Source organism: Gorilla gorilla, chromosome 16 (assembly GCF_029281585.2).
Source record: "Gorilla gorilla gorilla isolate KB3781 chromosome 16, NHGRI_mGorGor1-v2.1_pri, whole genome shotgun sequence".
In the NCBI taxonomy this organism is placed as follows: domain Eukaryota; kingdom Metazoa; phylum Chordata; class Mammalia; order Primates; family Hominidae; genus Gorilla; species Gorilla gorilla.
This window is the reverse complement of record NC_073240.2, coordinates 32,806,223-32,828,026: the sequence shown is the minus strand read 5'-3', so window position 1 is coordinate 32,828,026 and position 21,804 is coordinate 32,806,223. Positions and strand designations below refer to the sequence as shown.

General features: G+C 43.7%; 2 protein-coding genes across 16 annotated transcripts in view; one reads left to right on the top strand and one right to left on the bottom strand.

Annotated features, from left to right (window-relative positions):
* Positions 1-20,881, top strand: part of FAN1 (FANCD2 and FANCI associated nuclease 1) — a 132,978-nt gene extending 112,097 nt beyond the window's left edge. For 2 of the 5 annotated variants that reach the window (XM_031002127.3, XM_055363196.2), the window contains 7 exons: positions 282-446; positions 944-1,094; positions 3,695-3,798; positions 4,343-4,537; positions 5,228-5,356; positions 11,806-11,980; positions 13,502-17,779. In XM_031002127.3, coding sequence (XP_030857987.2) covers positions 282-446; positions 944-1,094; positions 3,695-3,798; positions 4,343-4,537; positions 5,228-5,356; positions 11,806-11,943 — 882 coding nt within the window. In that variant the 3' untranslated portion in view covers positions 11,944-11,980; positions 13,502-17,779. Of the gene's footprint in view, positions 1-281; positions 447-943; positions 1,095-1,752; positions 2,028-3,694; positions 3,799-4,342; positions 4,538-5,227; positions 5,357-11,805; positions 11,981-13,501; positions 17,780-20,646 lie in introns of those variants that run through there. The other 3 variants (XM_063698925.1, XM_031002125.3, XM_063698926.1) reach the window with 3 other exon arrangements.
* MTMR10 (myotubularin related protein 10) overlaps positions 7,700-21,804 on the bottom strand; it is a 58,767-nt gene continuing 44,662 nt past the window's right edge. For 2 of the 11 annotated variants that reach the window (XM_055363199.2, XM_004055888.5), the window contains 2 exons: positions 17,561-17,743; positions 13,622-16,743 (listed from right to left, as the gene is read on the bottom strand). In XM_055363199.2, the coding sequence (XP_055219174.1) occupies positions 16,141-16,743; positions 17,561-17,743 (786 nt within the window). In that variant the 3' untranslated portion in view covers positions 13,622-16,140. The other 9 variants (XM_063698929.1, XM_063698927.1, XR_008671852.2 and 6 more) reach the window with 8 other exon arrangements.

Genomic DNA, 21,804 nt, shown 5'->3' with positions numbered 1-21,804 from the left:
TCACACCCTTTGTGAGGGGCAGCTGCTGGGATCCACTGTCCACCTGGATTACAGCCCAGTCACGCTCCAGCACGTTGACTGTGAAGGCTCTGGTTTCCAGATACATTGAAATCCTCAGAATAAGATCTAAGGAAACAGCCTAAATCTTTAGAAGTGCTGTCTGCTCATTTGCTAATCAGCAAAATTCAATAATAAACAGTGGGCTTTTCTGTCAAACTAAATGCATGGAAGCTGCCATGGGTTTTTTTAGGAGCCTGATATGTGACCATGCTCTCTGCCAGACTATCAAGTGCATCACAGAGGGGCTGGCGGATCCGGAAGTCAGAACGGGACACCGCCTTTCACTGTATCAGCGAGCCGTGCGCCTGCGAGAGTCTCCGAGCTGTAAAAAGTTCAAGCACCTCTTCCAGCAGCTCCCAGAAATGGCTGTGCAAGATGTGAAACACGTGAGGAAAGAGCCTGTGGGTGCTTTGGACTTAGGCGCGTGTACCTGGTTTTTTTGGACCAGAAGCATCCTAAGAGCTGTTTTGAGTGTGTGTTTTCTTTTAGACTTGGAATAATCTAAAACTCGTTTTGGACGGCTGTGTGGCCATTGCTCCCAGTCTCCCCCTAACGCCCTCCTCCCTGAGGAGACTGGGCTGCTTGGTGTGGTCACACCCTGGGTTGAGTGACAGATCTCCTGAATGGGGCCTCTCAGCATCTGCCCCAGTTTCATTTACTCACTGGGGACCTGTAGAGCAGTTCTGGTGGTTGAGGCTCTCCCAGGGCCGGACCAGCAAGCTGTCCCATCCCCGCAGTTCTGTGTGTGTGAGCCCCACGCTGTTTGCTCTACTAAGTGACTGACTTTGTGGTAAGGGAGGTCAATCCTCACGATGCTACAGGCAGGTTTTCAGGGACTTTTGCTGACCTGAGGCTAATAGATGTTATTCTGCTGCTGTTTCAGGTGACCATCACAGGCAGGCTGTGCCCACAGCATGGGATGTGCAAGTCTGTGTTTGTGATGGAGGCCGGGGAGGCCACTGACCCCACCACGGTCCTGTGCTCTGTGGAGGAGCTGGCACTGGCCCATTACAGACGCAGCGGTTTTGACCAGGGTAACTGAGCAGGCTTTCTCTCGTGGCACCCAGCCCCGGGTGGACAAGCAGCAGCACTGGATGGGCTGTCAGCTGCTGTCCTCTCTCTGTCCTCTGCTCACAGTGGAAGATGCTGTGGGCTGGGAGATGTCTTCCCATTCTTCCCCTTATCAATGATAAGGAGTAGGTCAGGGGTAGTTGTCCCACAGGGCCTGGCTCTGATCTTTTTTCTTTTATAAAAACTTCTTGTTATGGAAGATACTGCACAAGCCTTTGTACAGAAGTCAGGGGGACAGTGTGCTCAACCCCACGGCCACCCAGTTCCATTCAGTGTTCCTTCTGTTCTCTCCTGCCCCTTCCCTGGGATTTTAGAAGCTGGCCCCAGATATCCTCTCAGGGGCCCTGCGGCCCATGCTAGTCGCTTTCGGGAACAGCCACTGAGCCTTCCGCCCTTGGGCCTGGCAGGACTCTCCCTGTGCCCAGGCTGCAGGGTTACCAGTGTTAAAAACACTGATATTTTCAAATGTGTGAAAATCAGGACATGATTTCAGTATTCCCTGAGTGTTCGGAAGATTAACAAGTACTATAGAAAGACAACTACAAGATAGGAGTTTACAAAGCCCAGGTTCTTTCTGATGAGTGTTGAGATTCATCTACATAATATCTTTATTACTTACAGGGAAGGGTGATGCTATTGGGGAAGACGTGCAAATGCCAGTGAAGACAGAGAGATAACAGTAGGCCTGAAACGGTTAGAAATAGAAGAATAGAATGCACATTCAAGGCCCCAAGAGATGTGGAAACTGGACACTCGCTGGAGGAGGAAGCAGGCTGGGATGTGGGAGCGCTGAAATGCTTTCAGTTGAGCCATGAGCCTGAAAAACACACGATTCCTTTCCCAGAGTAGAAACTATTTTTCCCTGATTAAAATCGATGCCGTGAAACTGGGCTGAACTCTGGCTGCCAGGCTTTATGCCACAGGGAATTTTGTGTCAGAGCAATCTCAACCTCTTCTGGGAGGTGATTTCTGAATTACTCAGAAGTACTGCACCAAAAATGATTTCACTTATAACACAAACGCACAGCATGGACCACTTAGGAGTTAAGGAACGAACCAGGCACGGTAGCTTACACTTGTAATCCCAGCACTTGGGGAGGCTGAGACAGGAGGATTACTTGAACTCTGAAGACGGAGGTGGGAGGATCTCTTGACCCCAGTAGGTCAAGGCTGCAGTGAGGCAAGATTGTGCCACTGCACTCCAGTCTGGGTGACAGAGTGAGACCCTGTCTCAAAACAAACAAAAAATAGGAGTTCAGAAATGATCTGGCCTTTATATTCCTGCCTGATCGTCAGTGTATTCACCAGGACGGAAGGCTGACTGGAAATCAGGTCCTAGCTCCACTCCTGGCTGGGAAAGAGCATGAAGTGTTCTAGGAAGAAAACTCCTCCTGGAAGACTTGGCAACAGCCAGGAGTCCTGAGTGAACTGCTGTCCTTTTGAATCCCTGAGACGGGCTGCAGGGATGAGGGGCTAGAACTGACAGGAAGACAGGACAGAGAGCAGCACAGCCTCAGAAATGCAGGACAGAGGTGACCCAGGCACGCATGACGGGCTGTGGCTGCCTGCCCTCTGCTCTCACAGTGCCCCTGATCCCACTCACTGTGGTCCCACGCAGATGGGTTGGGGCCTGTACATGTCAGGTGGGACCAGCCAGAGGAGCTTTGCTGCCAGTACTGGCATGTCAGGATGGGGTCTGGTGGTCAGCACCTCCTCTGGCCAGTGGTCTTGTGGGGAGAGGCATCCATGTGGCCTCCTCCTCTGTCGGGAGTGCTGATGTGCAGAGAAGTACGGACTTGGAGGGCAGCTGGGTGAGCTGGGGCTTGCTCAGGGACACAGGTCTGTGTGTTGTGCCAAGGTTGACCCCCTCATCCCACACCAGACCCTGCCTCTGACTCTGTGGCCTCGGCACCTGACTTCTGTCTCTCAGGTCATCTCCCAGTCAGTAAAACATCTGTGTGACGTGAGGAGGGGCACTGAAGTGGGTGGTCTTTAAGGCCAGATGTCTCTGTAAAAGCCTTGACTATTGGAAGCACTGGGCTACGGCAGTGTAGTACCCAGGGGGATGAGGTGCATCAGAGCAGCACCTGCTGAGGCCAAGAATGGAGGTGGCTGCTGCCGGCCTCCGGGAGGTCCCCTTAGGGAAGCATTTCTTCAGGGGTGGCCCAGGGACCTCCGGCATCAGGGCCTGCATGGGGATTCTGTGCCAGCCCAGCCCTGCTAAGTCCCAGCCTTGGGAAACTGAGGAGGGTATCTGCCTATTTTTCTTTTAAACATGTTTCTTAGTTATTCACTAAAGTTTGAGAACCACTGCTTTGTGGCTTTGAAATGTTCATTTGAATTTTTCTATGATTACTAAGATTTTTGCCCTTAAGGCTCTGTATATAAACAACATACTGTGTAAAATAAACTGGGAATGGCGCGAAAACAGCATTTGCTTCTGAATCTAAAATATTTCTATTATTTTCTTGAAATTGAGTGTGCAGTAGGTTATGGTGGTGTTTTGGAAGAAACAGATAAAACAGATTTTGTGTGTGTGTGTGTGTGTGTGGCCTTGTCTTAGGGATTCATGGCGAAGGGTCCACCTTCAGCACCCTGTATGGCCTCCTCCTGTGGGACATCATCTTCATGGACGGGATTCCGGATGTCTTCAGAAACGCCTGTCAGGTACTCCAGTGCCCCTGCCCCATGAGTAGGTCCTTCTGCACACATCCATGGCTCACGCCCACCTGGGCACCGTGTGTCCACAGCCAGCAGAAACCATCTCTGTTACGGTCCTTTGGGTCATCCAGAGGTCAAGGTGATAACTTATTTTAAAACTCTGAGTAATAGAATTTAGGATGTGAGTATGTGAAGTTTCAAACTTTAATTTAGCCTCCACCTTACATTTAGACCTTTCGTATAAAGTACCATCAGCATCAGCCCTCCCGAGCACCTGCCGTGTCGCAGGCACTGTGCCAAGGAGCTCACAGACGTGGGCACATCTGCCTGTTCAGAGGTCCACTCAGCTAAGCGAAAAGCTGTTTTTGCAAATTATTACTCTAAAAAACAAGTTTAATAAATTGCTTTTATATCAATTAACTTTTACTTATCTTTTGAGAGAAAGAATGTATCGGTTGGCTGGTTTCCAAGTTTTGTATGTACTGACTAGTCCTCTGGTGAACACGGCTCTCTGCAGGCACAGTATGACAGCTTGCTTTCCGTGACACAGGCATTCCCCCTGGACTTGTGCACAGACAGCTTCTTCACAAGCAGACGCCCGGCCCTCGAGGCCAGGCTGCAGCTGATTCATGATGCCCCCGAGGAGAGCCTGCGGGCCTGGGTGGCAGCCACCTGGCAGGAGCAGGAAGGCAGAGTGGCTTCCCTTGTCAGCTGGGATCGCTTCACATCTCTTCAGCAAGCTCAGGTAATGGTTCACCTGCATGGCAGGATTTGCTCAGAAAGTTAACACCGCCCCAGTGCTGTCTTTTCAGCAACTTTATCAAAATACACACGTGTGTATATGTAAATAGATGTATGTGTGTGCATATATATATAATATATAATATATATAATATATATATTATATACATTATGTTATATATTATATAATATATTGTATAATATATATATGAGAATACCCTATCCCCCTGGCCCCAATGCCACTGTTAGTGATGGAAACATACTAGGGTGTTAGAAAAGCCCCAGCTGTGCCTTTGCCACCCCTGAGTTGACAGCTTTCTTTTGCTTGCCCTGTGGCTGAGGCAGGGAGGATACCTTCTGTGTTCCTTCAACTGCTGCCCTCTGTGAGGCCATGCTGTCGCGTTCCTGAGTGCATCCTCCACATCCCTCTTCCTCAGCGCTCCCCAGCATGGCCATGCTGGCAGAAGCCTGGAAACTGACCACAGGAGGACCAGTCTCCCACCACTTGCCAGTGGGATTCCAGCCATGGCTCTGCAGCTGTGGTACAAGCAGCAGAACAGCGCACGGTGGGCCTGGGGTCCATGTGCACTGAATTACATGTACACTGAGCTTTTCTCCGTCTTGTGATCCCTGGAGCCTATTTCCGTTCCCTGTCACGAGGGAAGTGGCTAACTGTCCTGTGTTTTGTGTTCAGGATCTTGTCTCCTGCCTGGGGGGCCCTGTGCTCAGTGGTGTGTGCAGGCACCTGGCTGCTGACTTTCGACACTGTCGAGGGGGCCTCCCCGACCTGGTGGTGTGGAACTCCCAGAGCCGTCGCTTTAAGGTCAGTTGAGGCAGAATGGAAAGTCCTGTTGGTAACCTTATTAGCAACTGAATCAGAGGCCACAAGTAGGCATTTCTTGAGTGGCCGTTGGCAAGATTGAATTCCTTGAGAGCTTTTGGGCCGAGGGCCTGGGTTCCTGTGGGCCTGTCCCCTGCGACTGGCTTCATCAGAGCAGGCGGGTGAGAGGAGCCCCAGGGTGTGAGCAAGACAGAGCTCCATCTCTTATGACTTGATGTGGACGTGATGTTCCATCACTCCTGCTGTATTCTGTGGTTAGGAACAAGTCTCTAGTCCAGCTGACACTCAAAGGGAGGGGGTCACAGCAGGTGTGGACACCAGGAGCTATTTTAGAAGCTTACCGATAATTGTACATTTTAAAATGACTTAAAGAGTATAATGGTTTGTAACTCAAAGGATAAATGCTTGAGGGGACAGATACCCCATTCCCCTTGATGTGCTTAGTTCACATTGCACGCCTGTATCAAAACATCTCATGTACCCCATAAATATATACACCTACTATGTACCCACAAAAATTTTTTTAAAAAGCTCAGAGAGTGAACACTTCCTTGAACGCTGTCCACTAGCCCAGCCCTGCTGCCCATCACTGGTGATTTGTTTTCTCATTATTGAGTTTTGAGATTAAAAAATTATATATCCTGGATACAAGTCCTTTATCAGTGACATTTCATCCCAGTCTATGGCTTGTCTTTTCATTTTCTTAATAGTGTCTTTTGAAGAGCAGAGGTTTCAAAGTTTGACAAAATCCAACTTATTTGTTCTCTAGTGGATCATGCTTTTGGTGTCACATGTCAGAAATACTTGCCTAATCCAAGGTCACAAAGAGTTTCTCCTTTGTTTTCTTCTAGAAGTGTTATAGTTTTAGGTTTTACATTCAGTTTTATGATCATTTGAGACGCCATTTGTATACAGTGTGGGGCATGCACTGGAATTCATTTGTGTGTGGATATCCACTTGTTCCAGCTCCATGTGTCAAGAAGACCATGCTTCCTCCACTGAATTCCCTCTGTATCTTTGTCAAAAATCAGTAACCCATACATATGTGGGTCTGTTTCTGGATACTCTTCGGTTCCATTGATCTGTTTGTCTGTATTTCTTGATTATTGTAGCTTTAGAGAAATCTTGGAGTCAGGTAGTGTAAGTCCTATAATGACTTGTTTTTCAAAGTTGTTTTGGCTCTTTTGCATTTTTATTTGAACTATAACATCAAATTTTAAGTTTCCAAGAAAAAAAAAGCCAGCTGAGGCCAGGTGCGGTGGCTCACACCTGTAATCCCAGCACTTCGGGAGACAGAGGTGGGCGGATCACGAGGTCAGGAGATTGAGACCATCCTGGCTAACATGGTGAAACCCCGTCTCTACTAAAAATACAAAAAATTAGCCGGGTGTGGTGGCATGTGCCTGTAGTCCCAGCTACTTGGGGGGCTGAGGCAGGAGAATCGCTTGAACTCAGGAGGTGGAGCTTGCAGTGAGCCGAGATTGCGCCACTGCACTCCAGCCTGGGCAACAGAGCGAGACTCCATCTCAAAAAAAAAAAAAAGCCAGCTGAGATTTTAATTGGAATTCCTTTGAATCTGTAGACCAATCTGAGAGGAATTGGTATCTTAACAGCATTATTTTGATCAGCAAAAATGGGAGTTGATTTTGTAAAATATTAAGAATTTTTGCATATATGTTCATGAAGGATATTGAGCTGTACTTTTCTTTTATTATTATCTCTTTGTTGGGTTTTGGTTTCAGAGTCATACCAGCATCAGAGTGGGATGGAATAGTTGGTGTAGAATTAGTATTATTCCCTAAACATTTGATAGAATTCCCCAGTGAAGCAGTATGGGCCTGGAGATTTTGGGGGGAGGAAAATTTAAAGCTATAAATTAAATTTATTTTTAAACAACATAAGGCTGTTCATATTATCTGTTTCTTCTTGATTGCGCTTTGGTAGTTTGTGTCTTTCAAGGAATTTGTCCATTTCATTTAAGTATTGTCTTAAAGTTGTTTATATTTGTTTCTTTTTCTTTTTTTTTTTTTTTTGAGATGGAGTCTCGCTCTGTCGCCCAGACTGGAGTGTAGTAGCGTGAGTTAGCTAACTGCAACTTCCGCCTCCTGGGTTCAAGTGATTCTCGTGCCTCAGCCTCCCTAGTAGCTGGGATTACAGCTGTGCACCACCATGCCTGGATAATTTTTTTTTTTTTTTGTATTTTTAGTAGAGATGAGGTTTTGCCATGTTGGCCAGGCTGGTCTTGAACTCCTGGCTTCAGGTGATCTGCCCACCTTGGCCTCCCAAAGTGCTGGGATTACAGGTGTGAGCCACCGCACACGGCCATGTATTTGTTTCTTATTGTATTTTAATATCTGTAGAATCTTTATCTCTGTCATGCTCTTATTCTTGATATTGGTAATTTGTGTCATTTCTCTTTCTTCCCTGATGAGTCTGGCAGGAGGTTTATCAATTTACTGATTTTCTCAAAGAATCAGCTTTTGGTTTCATTTGTTTTTTTATTTCCTAGTTTCTCAAGGTGGAAGCTATGGTGATTGCTTTGAGAACTTCTTTTCTAATAGAGTTAGGTAGTGCTCCAAATTTCCTTCTCAGTGCTGCTTTATCTGAACCTCACAAATTTAGTAGTTGTTTTCATTTTCATTCAGTTCACAATACTTTCTGATTTCCCTTTTGACTCTTCTTTGATCCTTGGCTTATTTAGAAGTGAGTCATTTACATTTCCAAACACTTGAGAGATTTTCAGGTATCTTTCTGCTACTGATTTGTAATTTAACTCCATTGTATTCAGAGGACATATTTTGTATGATTTTGAATCCCACTAAATTTGTTGAGACTTGTTTTATGGTCCAGAATATGGTTTTCCCTGGTGAATATTCTTTTTGTACTTGAAAAGAATGTGTGTTCAGCATTTGTTGTGGGCAGTATTTTTAAATGTCAATTAGGTCAAGTTGGTTGATAGTGTTGTTTAAGTTGTCTGTGTCCTTACTGATTTCTTATTTACTTGTACTATAAATTATTGAGAGAATATTGATATCTCTGATTATAATTGTGGTATTTTTCTTTCTTTTTTTTTTTTTTTTTGTTTTTTGAGACAGACTCTCACTGTCACCTACGCTGGAGTGTAGTGGCAGTGCGATCCTGGATCGCTGCAGCCTTGATCTCCCAGGCTCAAGCAATTCTTCTGCCTCAGCCTGTTGAGTAGCCAGAACTATAGGCATGCACCATCATGCCCAGCTAATTTTTTTTATTTTTTGTAGAGATGGGGTTCCACCATGTTGCCCAGGCTGGTCTCGAACTCCTGGGCTCCACGTTGGCCTCCCAAAGTGCTGAGAGTATACCGTGCCCAGCCGATTTGTGTATTTCTTCTTGCGTTTCTATCACTATTTGCTTCATGTATTTTGAAGGTCTGTTATAAGACGCATAGACTTTTAGGACTGTCATGTCCTCTTCGTGAGTCTTCCCTTTTATCATTATGCAGTGACCCCCCCTTTACACCTGGTAATCTTTGCTCTGAAATCAACTTTGTCCGATATTGTTAACATGTAGCCACTTCAGCCTTCTTTTTTTTAATGTTAACATGATACATTTTTCCATTCTTTTGACCTGTTTTATCTTATTTTTAATGTGGATTTCCTGTAGGCATCATATAGTTGGGTCTTACTTTTGAATCCAACTTAACCTCTGTCTTTTAATGGGGTGTTTGGAACATTTACATTTAATTTGATTATTGATATCCTTAGCTTTAAATCCTGATACTTATTTTCTCTTTGTCTCAGAACTCTTTTGTCCCTTGTCTTTTTCCTGAGTAGCTGGAACCACAGGTGCACGCCACCATGCCTGGCTAATTTTTGTGGTTTTTGTATTTTTTAGAGATGGGGTTCCACCATGTTGCCCAGGCTGATCTCAAACCCCCAGGCTCAAGCAGTTCACCTGCCGTGGTCTCTTAGTGTTGGGATTGCAGGCATGAGCCACAGTGCCTGGCTCTGTCTTATTTTTAAAGATTGCATTTGATAGCTTTGCTGGCTTGTTAGCTGTAACTGTTCATTGTGTTTAAGTGGTTGCATTAGTATATTATATATCTTAAACTTATCCACCTTCAGGTGATACACACTTTAGAGTAAAAAGAACCTTTCAATAATATATATCTTCCCTTCCAGCCTTTGTGATGTTTTCATATATTTTACTTCTACGTGTTATACGTTCTATAACATATTATTTTTGCTTTCTACAGTTGATTAATGAGTCTATATTTACTCATGTAGATAGCATTTCCAGTGCTTGCTATTCTTTTGTATAGATCCAGGTTTCTGTGTAGTCTCATTCTCCTGCTTGAAGAATTTCCTTTCACGCCTGTAATTCCAGCACTTTGGGAGGCTGAGGTGGGCGGATTGCTTGGGCTCAGGAGTTGGAGACCAGCTTGGGCAAACACAGTGAGACCTCATCTCTACAAAACGATAAACAAATTAGCTGGGTGTGGTGGTGTGCACTTGTAGTCCCAGCTGCTTGGGAGGCTGAGGTGAGAGAACTGCTTGAGCCTGGGAGGTCAAGGCTGCAGTGTGCTGAGATCATGCCACTGTATACCAGCCTGGGCAACAGAGTGAGACCTTGTCTCAAAAAAAAAAAAAAAAAAAAGAAAAGAAAAAGAAAAAATTTCCATGTCTGGAAGTTCTGCTAGTAATGAATTACAGTAGTTAGCCCTCTGTATCCATGGTTTCTGCTTCTGTAGATGCAACCATGGACTGAAAGTATTTGGAAAAAAGAAAAACAATAAAAAGTAACTACAACAATAAACAAATCAAATAAAAATACAGCATAACAACTATTTTCATAGCATTTACATTAGATATAAGTAGAGATGATTTAAAGTATATGAGAAGATGTGCATAGAATATGCAGATGTGATGCCATTTTATATGAGGGACTTGAGCATCCATGGATTTTGGTAACAGGGGGTCCTTGAACCAGTCCCCCATGGATACTGAGGGATGGCTGTATTTAGGTTTTGTATGTCTTAGCCTTTATTTCACCTTTGTTTTTGAAAGATATTTTCTCCGGGCAACGAATCTTATGTTGACAATTATTTTTCAATACTTTAAAAATATTAGTCTACTGTCTTCTAACTAGCATGGTTTCCAATCAAAGAATCTTTTTTTTTCCCTCTGGCTTTAAAAATTCTGGCTGCTTTGACTATATCCCCTGATTATACAGTTGTGATATTTCCTAGGGTGCCGTTACATTTGTGTGCCTGGGATTCATTGATTTTCTTCAGTCTTTGGGTTTATTGTTTTCATCAAATTTGGAAAATTTTTGGCCATTTTTTCTTCAAGTATTTTTTTTTTCTCGTTCCTTTGGGGACTCTAATTAAATGTCCCTTAGGCTGCTAAATGCTGTATTTAAACAATTTTTTTCTATATTTTACCTAGAATAGTTTTTATTGCTGTGTCTTCAAGTCTAGTGATGTGTAGTGAACAAAACACACAATTCTTGCCTTCATGAAGATGACATGTAGTATATATTTTTATCTTGTGAATGCCATGAAAGAAGTGCATAGGGAGGATACACTTAGAGCTGTGACCTCTCCAGATCAGTTTAAGCTGAGCATTGAAAGGTAAGAAGTCAGGCATGTCAAGAACAGGGAGAAATGTCCCAGGCAGCGGGAACAGCAAATAGCAAGTGGGAGTGAGGGCCTTGGGGTAGGGAAGAGACTGGTCATGGCAAGAAGGTTAGATTTAATTGAAAATGTAACAGAGTAATCGGAGGGTTTTAAGCAGGGAAGTAAAATCCAGTGCATGCTTTAAAACAATTTTTCATTTGCTATACTAAGAATCAGTTTACTCATCCTCTGTGAAGAACTGTCTAGTTTCTACACAATAGAAGAATTTCTGAATAAATTTCTAAGCTACATACAGACGCTTCTCAACTTATGATGGCCTTATGTCCTGATAAATCCTAAACATCAACTGAAAATATTATAAGTTGAAAATGCATTTAACATATTTATCCCACCAAACCTCATAGCTTAGCTTAGCCTACCTTAAATGTGCTCAGAATGCGTGCATTAGCCTACAGTTGGGCAGATCATGTAGTTCACTGCAAACCGTAGAGGACTGATTATCCTCATGATCATGTGGCTGACTGGGAGCTGTGGCTCACTGCTGCTGCCCAGCATGGAGTATCATACTGGGAAAAGATCAACACTCAGAGTATGGTTTCTATTGAATGTATATCACTTTTGCACCATTTTTAAGTCAAAAAATCCTAAGGTGAACCATTGTAAGTGAAGGACCATCCATATATTTGTGTTACACTTACAAATACAGTGAGAGAGCAGAAGAGCCATTTAAATAGTTGTCAGTGACAACTACAACTTACTTGAATGGCTTTTCATTCAGTAAGATACTAATAACAACTTTTAAAAATTTCTTTTCCAGCTGGTGGAAGTTAAAGGCCCCAATGATCGTCTTTCACATAAGCAGATGATCTGGCTGGCTGAACTGCAGAAGCTGGGGGCTGAAGTAGAAGTCTGCCATGTGGTTGCAGTTGGAGCTAAGAGCCAAAGCCTTAGCTAAAAGCTATGGAATTGGGGATATCTGGTCATACATTAATGTAAGATTTTCAAGAGTATAAAACATGTTTTAATTTTGTTATCGTGCATTATAAACCTGATAGTTTGACTTGTCATTGTACCGTGTCTGCATATCACAAAACAGTGCTTGAATACACTCATTGATTCCACAGTGGGTAATAAACTCTTTTTTTTTTTTTTGAGATGGAGTCTCGCTCTGTCACCCAGGCTGGAGTGCAGTGGTGTGATCTCGGCTGACTGCAACCTCCGCCTGCTAGGTTCAAGTGATTCTCCTGCCTCAGGCTCCCCAGTAGCTGGGACTACAGCTGTGCGCCACCATGCCTGGCTAAATTTTGTATTTTTAGTAGAGACGGGGTTTCACCATGTTGGTTGGCCAGGTTGGTCTGGAACTTCTGACTTCAACTGACCTGCTCGCCTCGGCCTCCCAAAGTGCTGGGGATTACAGGCATTGAGCCACTGTATCCAGCTCGTAATGAACTTTTTTAAAAGAGAAAAATTTTGTTGACCATTATTGGAGCTGGATGCATCTATATGATTAGATGTGCAAAAAGCTGGAAAACTCAAAAACAAGTGATGATTCATCTTTAGGTTTTTTTATAAAAAAGTAGCGGCTGGGCACAGTGGCTCATGCCTGTAATCCCAGCACTTTGGGAGGCTGAGCGAGGCAGGCGCATCATGAGGTCAAGAGATCGAGACCATCCTGGCCAACATGGTGAAACCCATCTCTACTAAAAATACAAAAAATTGGCTGGGCTTGGTGGCACACACCTGTGGTCCCAGCTACTCGGGAGGCTGAGGCAGGAGGATGGCATGAACCCGGGAGGTGGAGTTTGCAGTGAGCTGAGATTGCACCACTGTACTCCAGCCTGGGAGACAGAGCGAGACTCTGTCTCAAAAAAAATAAAAAAGTAGCATAACCAATGTTTCCTTCAAGTAATTATATGGGAAACCGAGATTCTTGAATTAAGTTTTTCTTTACTGCCCTATACATATTTAGCTGTTAAACTTTGTTTTATGATTATCTAAGAAGGGCTGAAAAACAGGTGAAATTCCAATTTCTTTAGGAATCAAAACATTCTCATGAAGTTGTGTTGATTTATAACATGTAAATGCTTGTTCTACTGATTGGGCCCGGATCATGAAAGGAATGAAGCCTTTATCAGAGGCAGTTGTCCTTCATTGTCCATCTCCCTGGGACCATCCCTAATAACTAGATAGGGGTATTTTCTCTGTTGACAGTACAGTCAAATCGGCTGCTCATCACCATTGTGGGAGGGTCTCAGGCTGGGCAAGGGGGTGTGGTAGAAAGGTGATTTATCCATGCGCCAGGCCCGGGAGTCAGGGACTGGAACCCCAGTCTGTCTCTCGACTTCTTTGAAGCCTTCTTGGTGGAATATTACTCCCCAGTTTTTATATTTATTTATTTATTGAATGGAAGGACCAGTTAGGGCATGATCTATCAATATCCACATGGCCTTAACTTTAGCCACTTCCGAACTGCTGTTAAAAAAAGTTACTGATCACTACCTACCTGGCTTTAGAGGGCAAGCAGAAACATCCCATGGATGACACAGAAGAAGTATGGGTGGGAGAAGATGCCTTCACCTCTTCTATCAATCAATCACCATGTTCCAGTAGATGATTTCATACTGACAACAACAAACAGTCGCTGTGGAATTTTATTAAGCCATCAAAATTTCCTTTACACTCAATACTGTTGAACAACAAGATGATAACACATCTTCTTGCTCATCCCACCTGAACTCAAGTCATCAATTTTAGGCACAAAGGTTTTAGTTTTCTCGGGAAATCAAGTTTTAACCACTTGAGGTTACTACTGCAGCAAGCAGATTTTGTTGACAGATGTGAACAGCTTTCACCCTCTGTTAGTACAAATTAATATCCTTTCCTTAAATAAAGTTAGTTAGCTATTTTTGGTTTCAAAATCAGTTTCCATCATAAAATAACAGCAAGACACTGTACACCTTTACGTTCAATACTAGAAATTTCACCCAGCGCATCAGCATCTGTGCAGCGTTCCCTCAGCACAGGCTCTGCTGGCGGGCAGCAGGGGTGCTGAGCTCTCTCTAGTGCGCCCTGTGCAGCCACACCACTGCTGTCACCACACGTCCCTCTGACGGAAGAGGTGGTATAACCAGCTTTACCCTGGCCCGACTGAAGGCTGTCATAGTTGTTTTTCATATTATGCACAATAAACTGTGGCACAATAATCATGATATAACAACTGTCCAGCAAAAATAAAACTATTTTACATTTGATTATCATACAAAAATATGCATTTTTCTATATTTAACCATTATTAATAGTACCTAATATTTTTAAACTTGTAAATTAACAACAATAAAATACTACAAGAGTTAAACGTGAGGGAAGAAAATTACAGAGGGAAAAATGCTCAATCCAAAACATTTAGTAATAATAAAAAAGCAGCTAAATGAAAAAGGGAGAATTGTGATTACACTGTCAATGGTAGGATACGCTGTGGTGTTATAAGGAGATTGGGTCTGGTTTCTAATCAAGGACTGTAAAATGTTTAATAATTCTATTTGTATAAACTGAAACTAGCCCTTATTTTCTAGGCAACAAGTTGGCAAAAACCTTGGGTTTACCCATAAAGTGAATTTCTTAAGATATTTTTAAAGAACTCCTGTCCTGTTATATCCAGAGACATTATCAAATTTTAAAAGGCAAATAATTCAAAAAGAAACAAACAGCTATTCAGTACATATAAAGGTAAAATACAGTTATCTTGAAAACACTTGTTTTAGAAAAGGAAATAAGCTAACTAGACACTTTACTATAAAAATTTTCCGTATCTTAGGATGGCAGTTTAAGATAAACAGTCAAATTTGAAAGTATCCATGTTTTAAGCGGGGAATGAGGAGTGTGGGAGAGGTGGTGCCCCGTTTCACTGCTGTAAGAAGCTTCAGCTTTGACCTCTACAGTGGTAGGTAGGCTCTTGTCACACAGTCTGGAAATACTTTAAGAGAGATTCAGATCAAGCAAACAACTGTGTCTGCTCATTCTCCTCAACTTTGCTGTCCAAAGTTGGGGGCTGGGGGGAGCACTTCTCCCGCTATTCAAATGGCAGTGTTTTGAGAGAATCCATTTTTTATTTCTCCTCTATTCCTAAGCATTAGGAACTATGAGAGAAGAAGGACATCTGTGCAGGTGCCCAACTCGTAACCTCATTAGTTATTTCCAGGGGGAAGTGCCAGCAATAGTTTACCACACTGGAAATACTGACGGCCAAGCCCAGCACGCCTCCCAGCAAGCCTTGTTTTTGAGGGCGGGTTTTGGCATAGATGGCACTCTCCTGTCTACAGCATGCACCTCTGTGGAATCAGCACCCCACAGGCCACTCCCCAGTGGCTTTCAGAGGAACAAGACTTTGGGGACTCCTGGCTATGAAGCTTAGTATGAAAAGCCTATTTCAAATATGCAATGGGATTTTCCCACCCCAATTTTAAAAAGTGAAATTATATTTTCTTCTGTAATAGCTGTATCTTAAAGTCCAAGGCACTTCTAAGTTTAATTATCTGCAGCAAATGCTTTAAAATTAACAGTGCATATCATTTTAAAGTTAACCCTATGAAGTTAAAAGCAAACTCATGATTTCAAAACACAGTGATCTAAGGTTGCAAAGAAGGTGATCTAAAATCATAAATTCTGGCCCCAGAACACTGAACCTTCATCAGGTGAGTTCAATTAGAGATGACAGAAAGTAACCAGAAAAATACATGAATACTTCCTAAAATCTGCTGGAGGTTTTATCAGATGTTCCTAAAAATGACACGAAACACAAATTTCCTAACTTTCCTGTTGTCTGCTGCCTGGGGCTGCTAATGTGACTATCAGATAGCCTTCAGGAGGTGGTAGGAAAAATGGATGGAGACAAAAATGTAGCAGACAACATGAACAGTTTGATCACGGTTACAAGAGCCAGACCTGTAATGACAGAAAGGACAGGAACAAAATTTACATCTCTCTTAAAATAAGTGTGAAAGAAGCATGATTCAACATGTTTTTAAATATTAGTGCAAATTCCAACTATTCTTACATATAAAGTTATTAGAGATTCAAACGCCTCGGTTAGCAATTTTAATTCAGAGGAAAAAAGTTGACAGCTTCCCTCAAAATGTTCAGAAAACACCCTATTTTAGTCTTCATTTGCTAATGTCTCAGTAGACAACCATATTTTGGCCCCACTTAAAAATTTGCTTAATGGTGTTCCTAAAATGCTTCGTCTGCATAGATTCCCTACAGGAGAAAATGGAAATGAGGAGGAGAGAAACTCCGGTGTCCCCGAGGTGTCGGTGTGGTGAGGGCCGCTGGCGTTGAAGTACATCCTGCTCTGGCCCAGCTCCCCATAGCAGGCCTCCAGGGGGCCACTGCGCTGTTGCCGCAGCATCCTGCTCAGCACGTCGACTTCATCAGCCAGGAGGGAGAGCTTGTGAAAGGCCGTGATGGAGCCACCCAGGCTGATCTGGGCCTCAGGAACCCAGCGGAAGTAGCATAGTTTCCACAGTTTTATGTGTGTTCCAGAGACACGTGGCAGAATAACACCGTGCAGGTTGGCGGGTTTGGAAAACCATTCTCTAAAATACTGCTCCGTATCACTGTTCTGGCTGTCGGTTTGCTGAGCTGGATCTGGCTTTGGTTTTAATATCAATGAATTTCTCCTTGGAAGTAATTCTTGGTCACTGATGATTCCATTCTTTAAGGCAGACGGCATTCCTCTTAGTGTGGAGCTGTAGCTTTTCTATACAGAAGAGATTTTATTATGTTCCAGGGATTCCCTTTTTAGAAAGATTGAAGGATGCCATGGCAAATATAAACTCAATACTATGAAAAATTAATGGAATTTCAGCCTCAAAGAACATTTTCCTCCCTTCCTTTGTGTCCTTATTCTAATCCTCCTCCCCTGGAATTACACTTTTTTATGTGTTGACTCTACCTAGGCTGTTACTATCAGCCTGAATGGGGGCGGGATGAGAGTACCTCCTATCCACTAATTTGCTTAAGGATAAGTTCTAAGACGGGCTAGAAAAAACCCTAGACCTGGCCGATTCTATCAAGAACAATGGCAAACTGAATAGAGGCAGTCAAGAGGCCAAATGTCTGATTCTTTGTTCTGTACCTTTCAGTACTCTGCAAATTTTCTACCAAAAAAAATCCCAAGAGTTTATTTGGAAATTATTAAAAAGGCAAACAATGAATGTTATTAGGACAAGAATATAGCAGTCAGGAGGCCATGACTACATCACAGCCAGGCGGCATTCCCTGCCACAGTGGCTGCTTGAATCATCAAGAAATGGATAAATGGGGCTTTAGTAAATCGGGCTTGCAGGCTCAAAGCTGCAATCTGCCCACTCTCAGGCACTGAGACTTTGTGGACCTCAGACACCAGGAAGAAAGTTGGGATACAGTCATTTGAGTTAAAAAGGGAATGACCCCTCAGAAACCCGCATTAGCAGTGTTACTCTTGGAAGTGCCTTTACTTTTAACGCTCTCTGTTCTGAAAAAGAGGTGTTTGGTTACGTGTGAGCCAACAGCAAGTTTTGTTAGCTGTGATTTACCTTTGTCCGTTTAAAAGACTTCACGGAGCCATTCTGTATACAAGGTGTGCTCTTTCCAATGTAGAAGGGGTTATGGAAAAGGGTGCGATCCTTTGCTGTAAACTGGAGAGACCAGTCCCAAACAGAGGGGAATTTTAAGCCCTTCTCATCACCCAATTGGATATTTTTGCTTATAGCAAATTCCTGCAAAATAAATAAATAAATATTTGCAAAACTAAAGATTTTCTCATGAATGCCTTTTTTCGGATGAGCCACTCATCATTATACAGGTTAAATGTTCTGTACTGCAGCCCTCAAAACCCACCAGAGTGGCACTTTCACTTCAAGAGAGGAGACACTCCTGGCCTTTGAGCTCAGAGAGGCCCCATAGTCCCCATGAACAAGGAGTGTGCTTTTCAGGTGCCCTCTGCCTTAGGACCCCAAGGAAGCCGTGCCCTTTGGGCAATAAGAATGTTATTAAGAGAAGTTTCACTAACATGATACTAGAAAGTCTTAAACATGTTGAATTTATTTCTATAATTACAGTATTTTACTTTTATGAGCACACGGTCAGTACATTTAAGTAGTTACCTGTTGGTAAGTGGATTAACAAAATCTTTGGATGGAAATCACTGCCACCAATTTTATAACTTACTTCGTAAGTGGGGAGCTACACTTCACTGAGCCAGTGATCTCAAATCACAGACCACAGACTCAGGGTAGGAAGGAAGGGATCAACTCCCTGTGGTCCTAGCATGTGGCTAAAACCATGGAGACCATGTACACAGGAGACCCCTCTTCACAGGAGTCCACCTCTAGCCCGGACTCTGGGCTGGTGCAGCCTAGTTATCTGGCTTCCCACCACAGTAAACCGAGGTAACACAAGGCTACAGGGTGACAGCCAACCACTGCATTGTGAGGAGGACATGGAGCTCCTCTGGAAGGCAGCCCAGACCATTTCTATGAAGCACAGTCACATTTAGCAATGTGGAGAAAGGACTCTCATCTCAGCTGATTGATGGCAGCAGGCTACCACAGCAGTGTATACACAACAGTTCGCTGGAGGAAATAACCCCAGACGCAGAGTCGCTGGATGATGGGAAATGTCTGATTCTTTGTTCTGTACCTTTCAGTACTCTCCAAATTTTCTACCAAAAAAAAAAAACCCCAAGAATTTATTTGGAAATTATTAAAAAGGCAAACAGTGAATGTTATTAGGACAAGAATATAGCAGTCAGGAGGCCATGACTACATCACAGCCAGGTGGCATTCCCTGCCACAGTGGCGGCTTGAATCATCAAGAAATGGCTAAGCTGTGTAACAGCACAGGGCATTTTGTGAAGTTTTACAAAATTTTCTATTTCAAATAAGTAAAAATTCATTAAGCACCAAATACACATACTCTTAAGTTTTGGCCAGGTGCAGTGGTGACTCATGCCTGTAATCCCAGCACTTTGGGAGGCCGAAGGCGGGCGGATCACGAGGTCAGGAGTTCAAGACCAGCCTGGCCAATATGGTGAAACCCCGTCTCTACTAAAAATACAAAAATTAGCCAGGCGTGGTGGCACGCGCCTGTAGTCCCAGCTACTCGGGAGGCTGAGGCAGGAGAATCACCTGAACCTGGAAGGCGGAGGTTGCAGTGAGCTGAGATCATGCCGCTGCACTCCAGCCTGGGTGATGGAGCAAGACTCTGTCTCAAAAAAAAAAAAAAAAAATTTTAGTTACTTGACATTTCATCATGTACATGGATTAAAAACAACCCATTTGCTTTAAACACTGTTAACAGCTGAAATCTAGTAAAACATGAACCGAAACGTGTTTTAATGGCCCTTCAGTAAGTATATAGAAAATGTCCTCTTGGCCAAGCATGGTGGCTCACGCCTGTAATCCCAGTACTTTGGGAAGCTGAGGTGGGCGGATTGCTTGAGTCCAGGAGTTCAAGACCAGACTGGGCAACATGGCGAAACCCTGACTCTACAAAAACATACAAAAATTAGCTAGGCGTGGTGGCATGTGCCTGCAGTCCTAGCTACTCAGGTGGTTGAGGCGAGAGCAGTGCTTGGACCCAGGAGGCAGAGGTTGCAGTGAGCTGATATTGTACCACTGTACTCCAGACTGGGTGACAGAGCCAAACTGTCTTAAAAAAAAAAAAAGATGTTCTCTTTTTTAAAAGGTGAAAATTAAAAATATTTATCCCAAGAGAGACCAGATTTTCTATAAACACTACCTGGCCACTAGCACCTAAGGTGGCCTCAGAATGGAAAAAAAAAGGAAGAAATGCTTTGGGCTTTTGCCTGTGTGGAAGGGGCTGAGAACGGTTAAGAATCACGACCCTTAGACAATGACCAGTTCCTGCTAGGGAGGAAGGGAGAGGGGGATTCATGTTAGTATTTGTCAGAAAAGGCTTTTGAAAGAGCCAAATTAAAAAGAGCACTAGAACATGAACAGGGAAAGCAGACGAAATACTTGTAGAAAGTATTTTTTACTGCTCCCTCAATACAATTCAGTAATGTTCATTCCTGGTGAGAAGTCTGTCAGCACACGCAGCATCAGCCAAGCAGCAGAGGCAGTGGTGTCTGGGGGCCGGGAGTCCTCCACGCAGATACCCACCCATGCACTGACCAGTCCCCAGACCCCAAAGTCTTTGTCCTCACCTCATGCACCTTTTGCAGGCTCACACTGTCTGTGTGTGCACGGGGTAGTGACGGGAGACAATGGGGAAGAGCTGAAGGAGGCAAGCAAGGCCAGCGGGAAAGCCTAGCTCGAGGCAGAGAGGGGCCTCAAGAATGATTATGGTGACGAAAAATAAAAACGAGCAACTGGGAGAGCATGTATTTTAGGAACAAATGAGCGTTCCATGCCTCAGGAGCCTCTGAGCCTGTATCACTGGTTCTCAGCACAGTATCTGGAAAGGTCAGACTTTCCTGGTGGGGTGAGCAGGAGACAGACTCTGGCTCTATCACCCAGGCTGGAGGGCAGTGGCACAGTCTCAGCTCACTGCAACCTCTGCCTCCTGGGCTTAAGCCATCCTCCCACCTCAGCCTCCCCAGTAGCTGGGACCACAGGTGCGCACCACCATGTCTGGCTAATTTTTGTATTTTTTGCAGAGACAGGCTGACGGTATTGAGTTTCTTTGAGCCCTGGGTTCCCCAAAAGTGGCAATGCTGGACAATCTCTCCTGCCTTTTGCGTCCTGAGAACTGGCTCCTGTGGACTGAGACTGCCCTCCCTCCTGATTCCCCTGTCTTCTGACTACAAAATCCCAGGCCTTGTCCTTTTCTTTGGGATGACCATTAAGTTCTCCCTCCTGCAATAGCCTAAATAAAATCAGCTCCTTAACTGACCAGTGTTTTGTCTTTTATACCAACAAATCCAGAATAATTCATATGTCTTTAGGAAAATTTGCATAATGATTCACAGTTTACAAAATGTTTCACCTCATACAATGAGACTAAAGGCATAAGTGTTAGTTTGACAGATCCATTTTACAGGTTAGCAACCTGGACTCTCAGGCTGAAGCCTGAGTGGAACATGGGCCTAGCACTCTTCCCAGACCAGGGCCAGAACTCAGGTTTCCCGCTCCCCAGGTCACACTGCCTAGCCCAGGGCCTTACGGCTGAGGCTGAAGACCCCGGAGCTCACTATGAGGGCAATCCTCTTCCTAGAAAGGCTTCCTGAAGGTCCACAAGAGCTGCCCCTTTCTGTTTCTCTCAATGTCTCCACGGCATTTGTCAGCTTCTGTTGTTGGTTCGAGGTGGGTGAAATGGCACTTTGGTTCAGAATGGTTTCCACCAGTGGCAAGCTGTAGCTAGTTTCAAGTTTGGCTTGAGACCCTGCTTAGTCATAAATGACTCTTCCTCTACATCAATGAATTGTGACCAGAAACTTCAAACTCGTGAAGGAAAATAATCTTGTTTTGTACAACTTTTTATCCTACTGACCTAGGAAATAAATGTCGTGTAACAGGGCTTTTGTTTTTTACTACCCAATAGCCCAAATGTGAAATATAAATACAAAAGCATGACATTTAAGGTGGTTAAAGTAATTTACATCTTTAAAGGGGTTTACTACAAAACATTTACATTAGAGTAAAACAAAAAATGTTCATTCGTAAAAATAATTTCCTAGATTTTTGTGTCTTCAAAATAATCCATTCAGAAATTTCAGCTGAAAATGGCAGTAAGAGAGTTTTAAATCATAAGACTTTAAATAGGCAGTGAATTATACTTCAATTATGCCTCGATAAAGTTGTAAAAACAGGGAAAA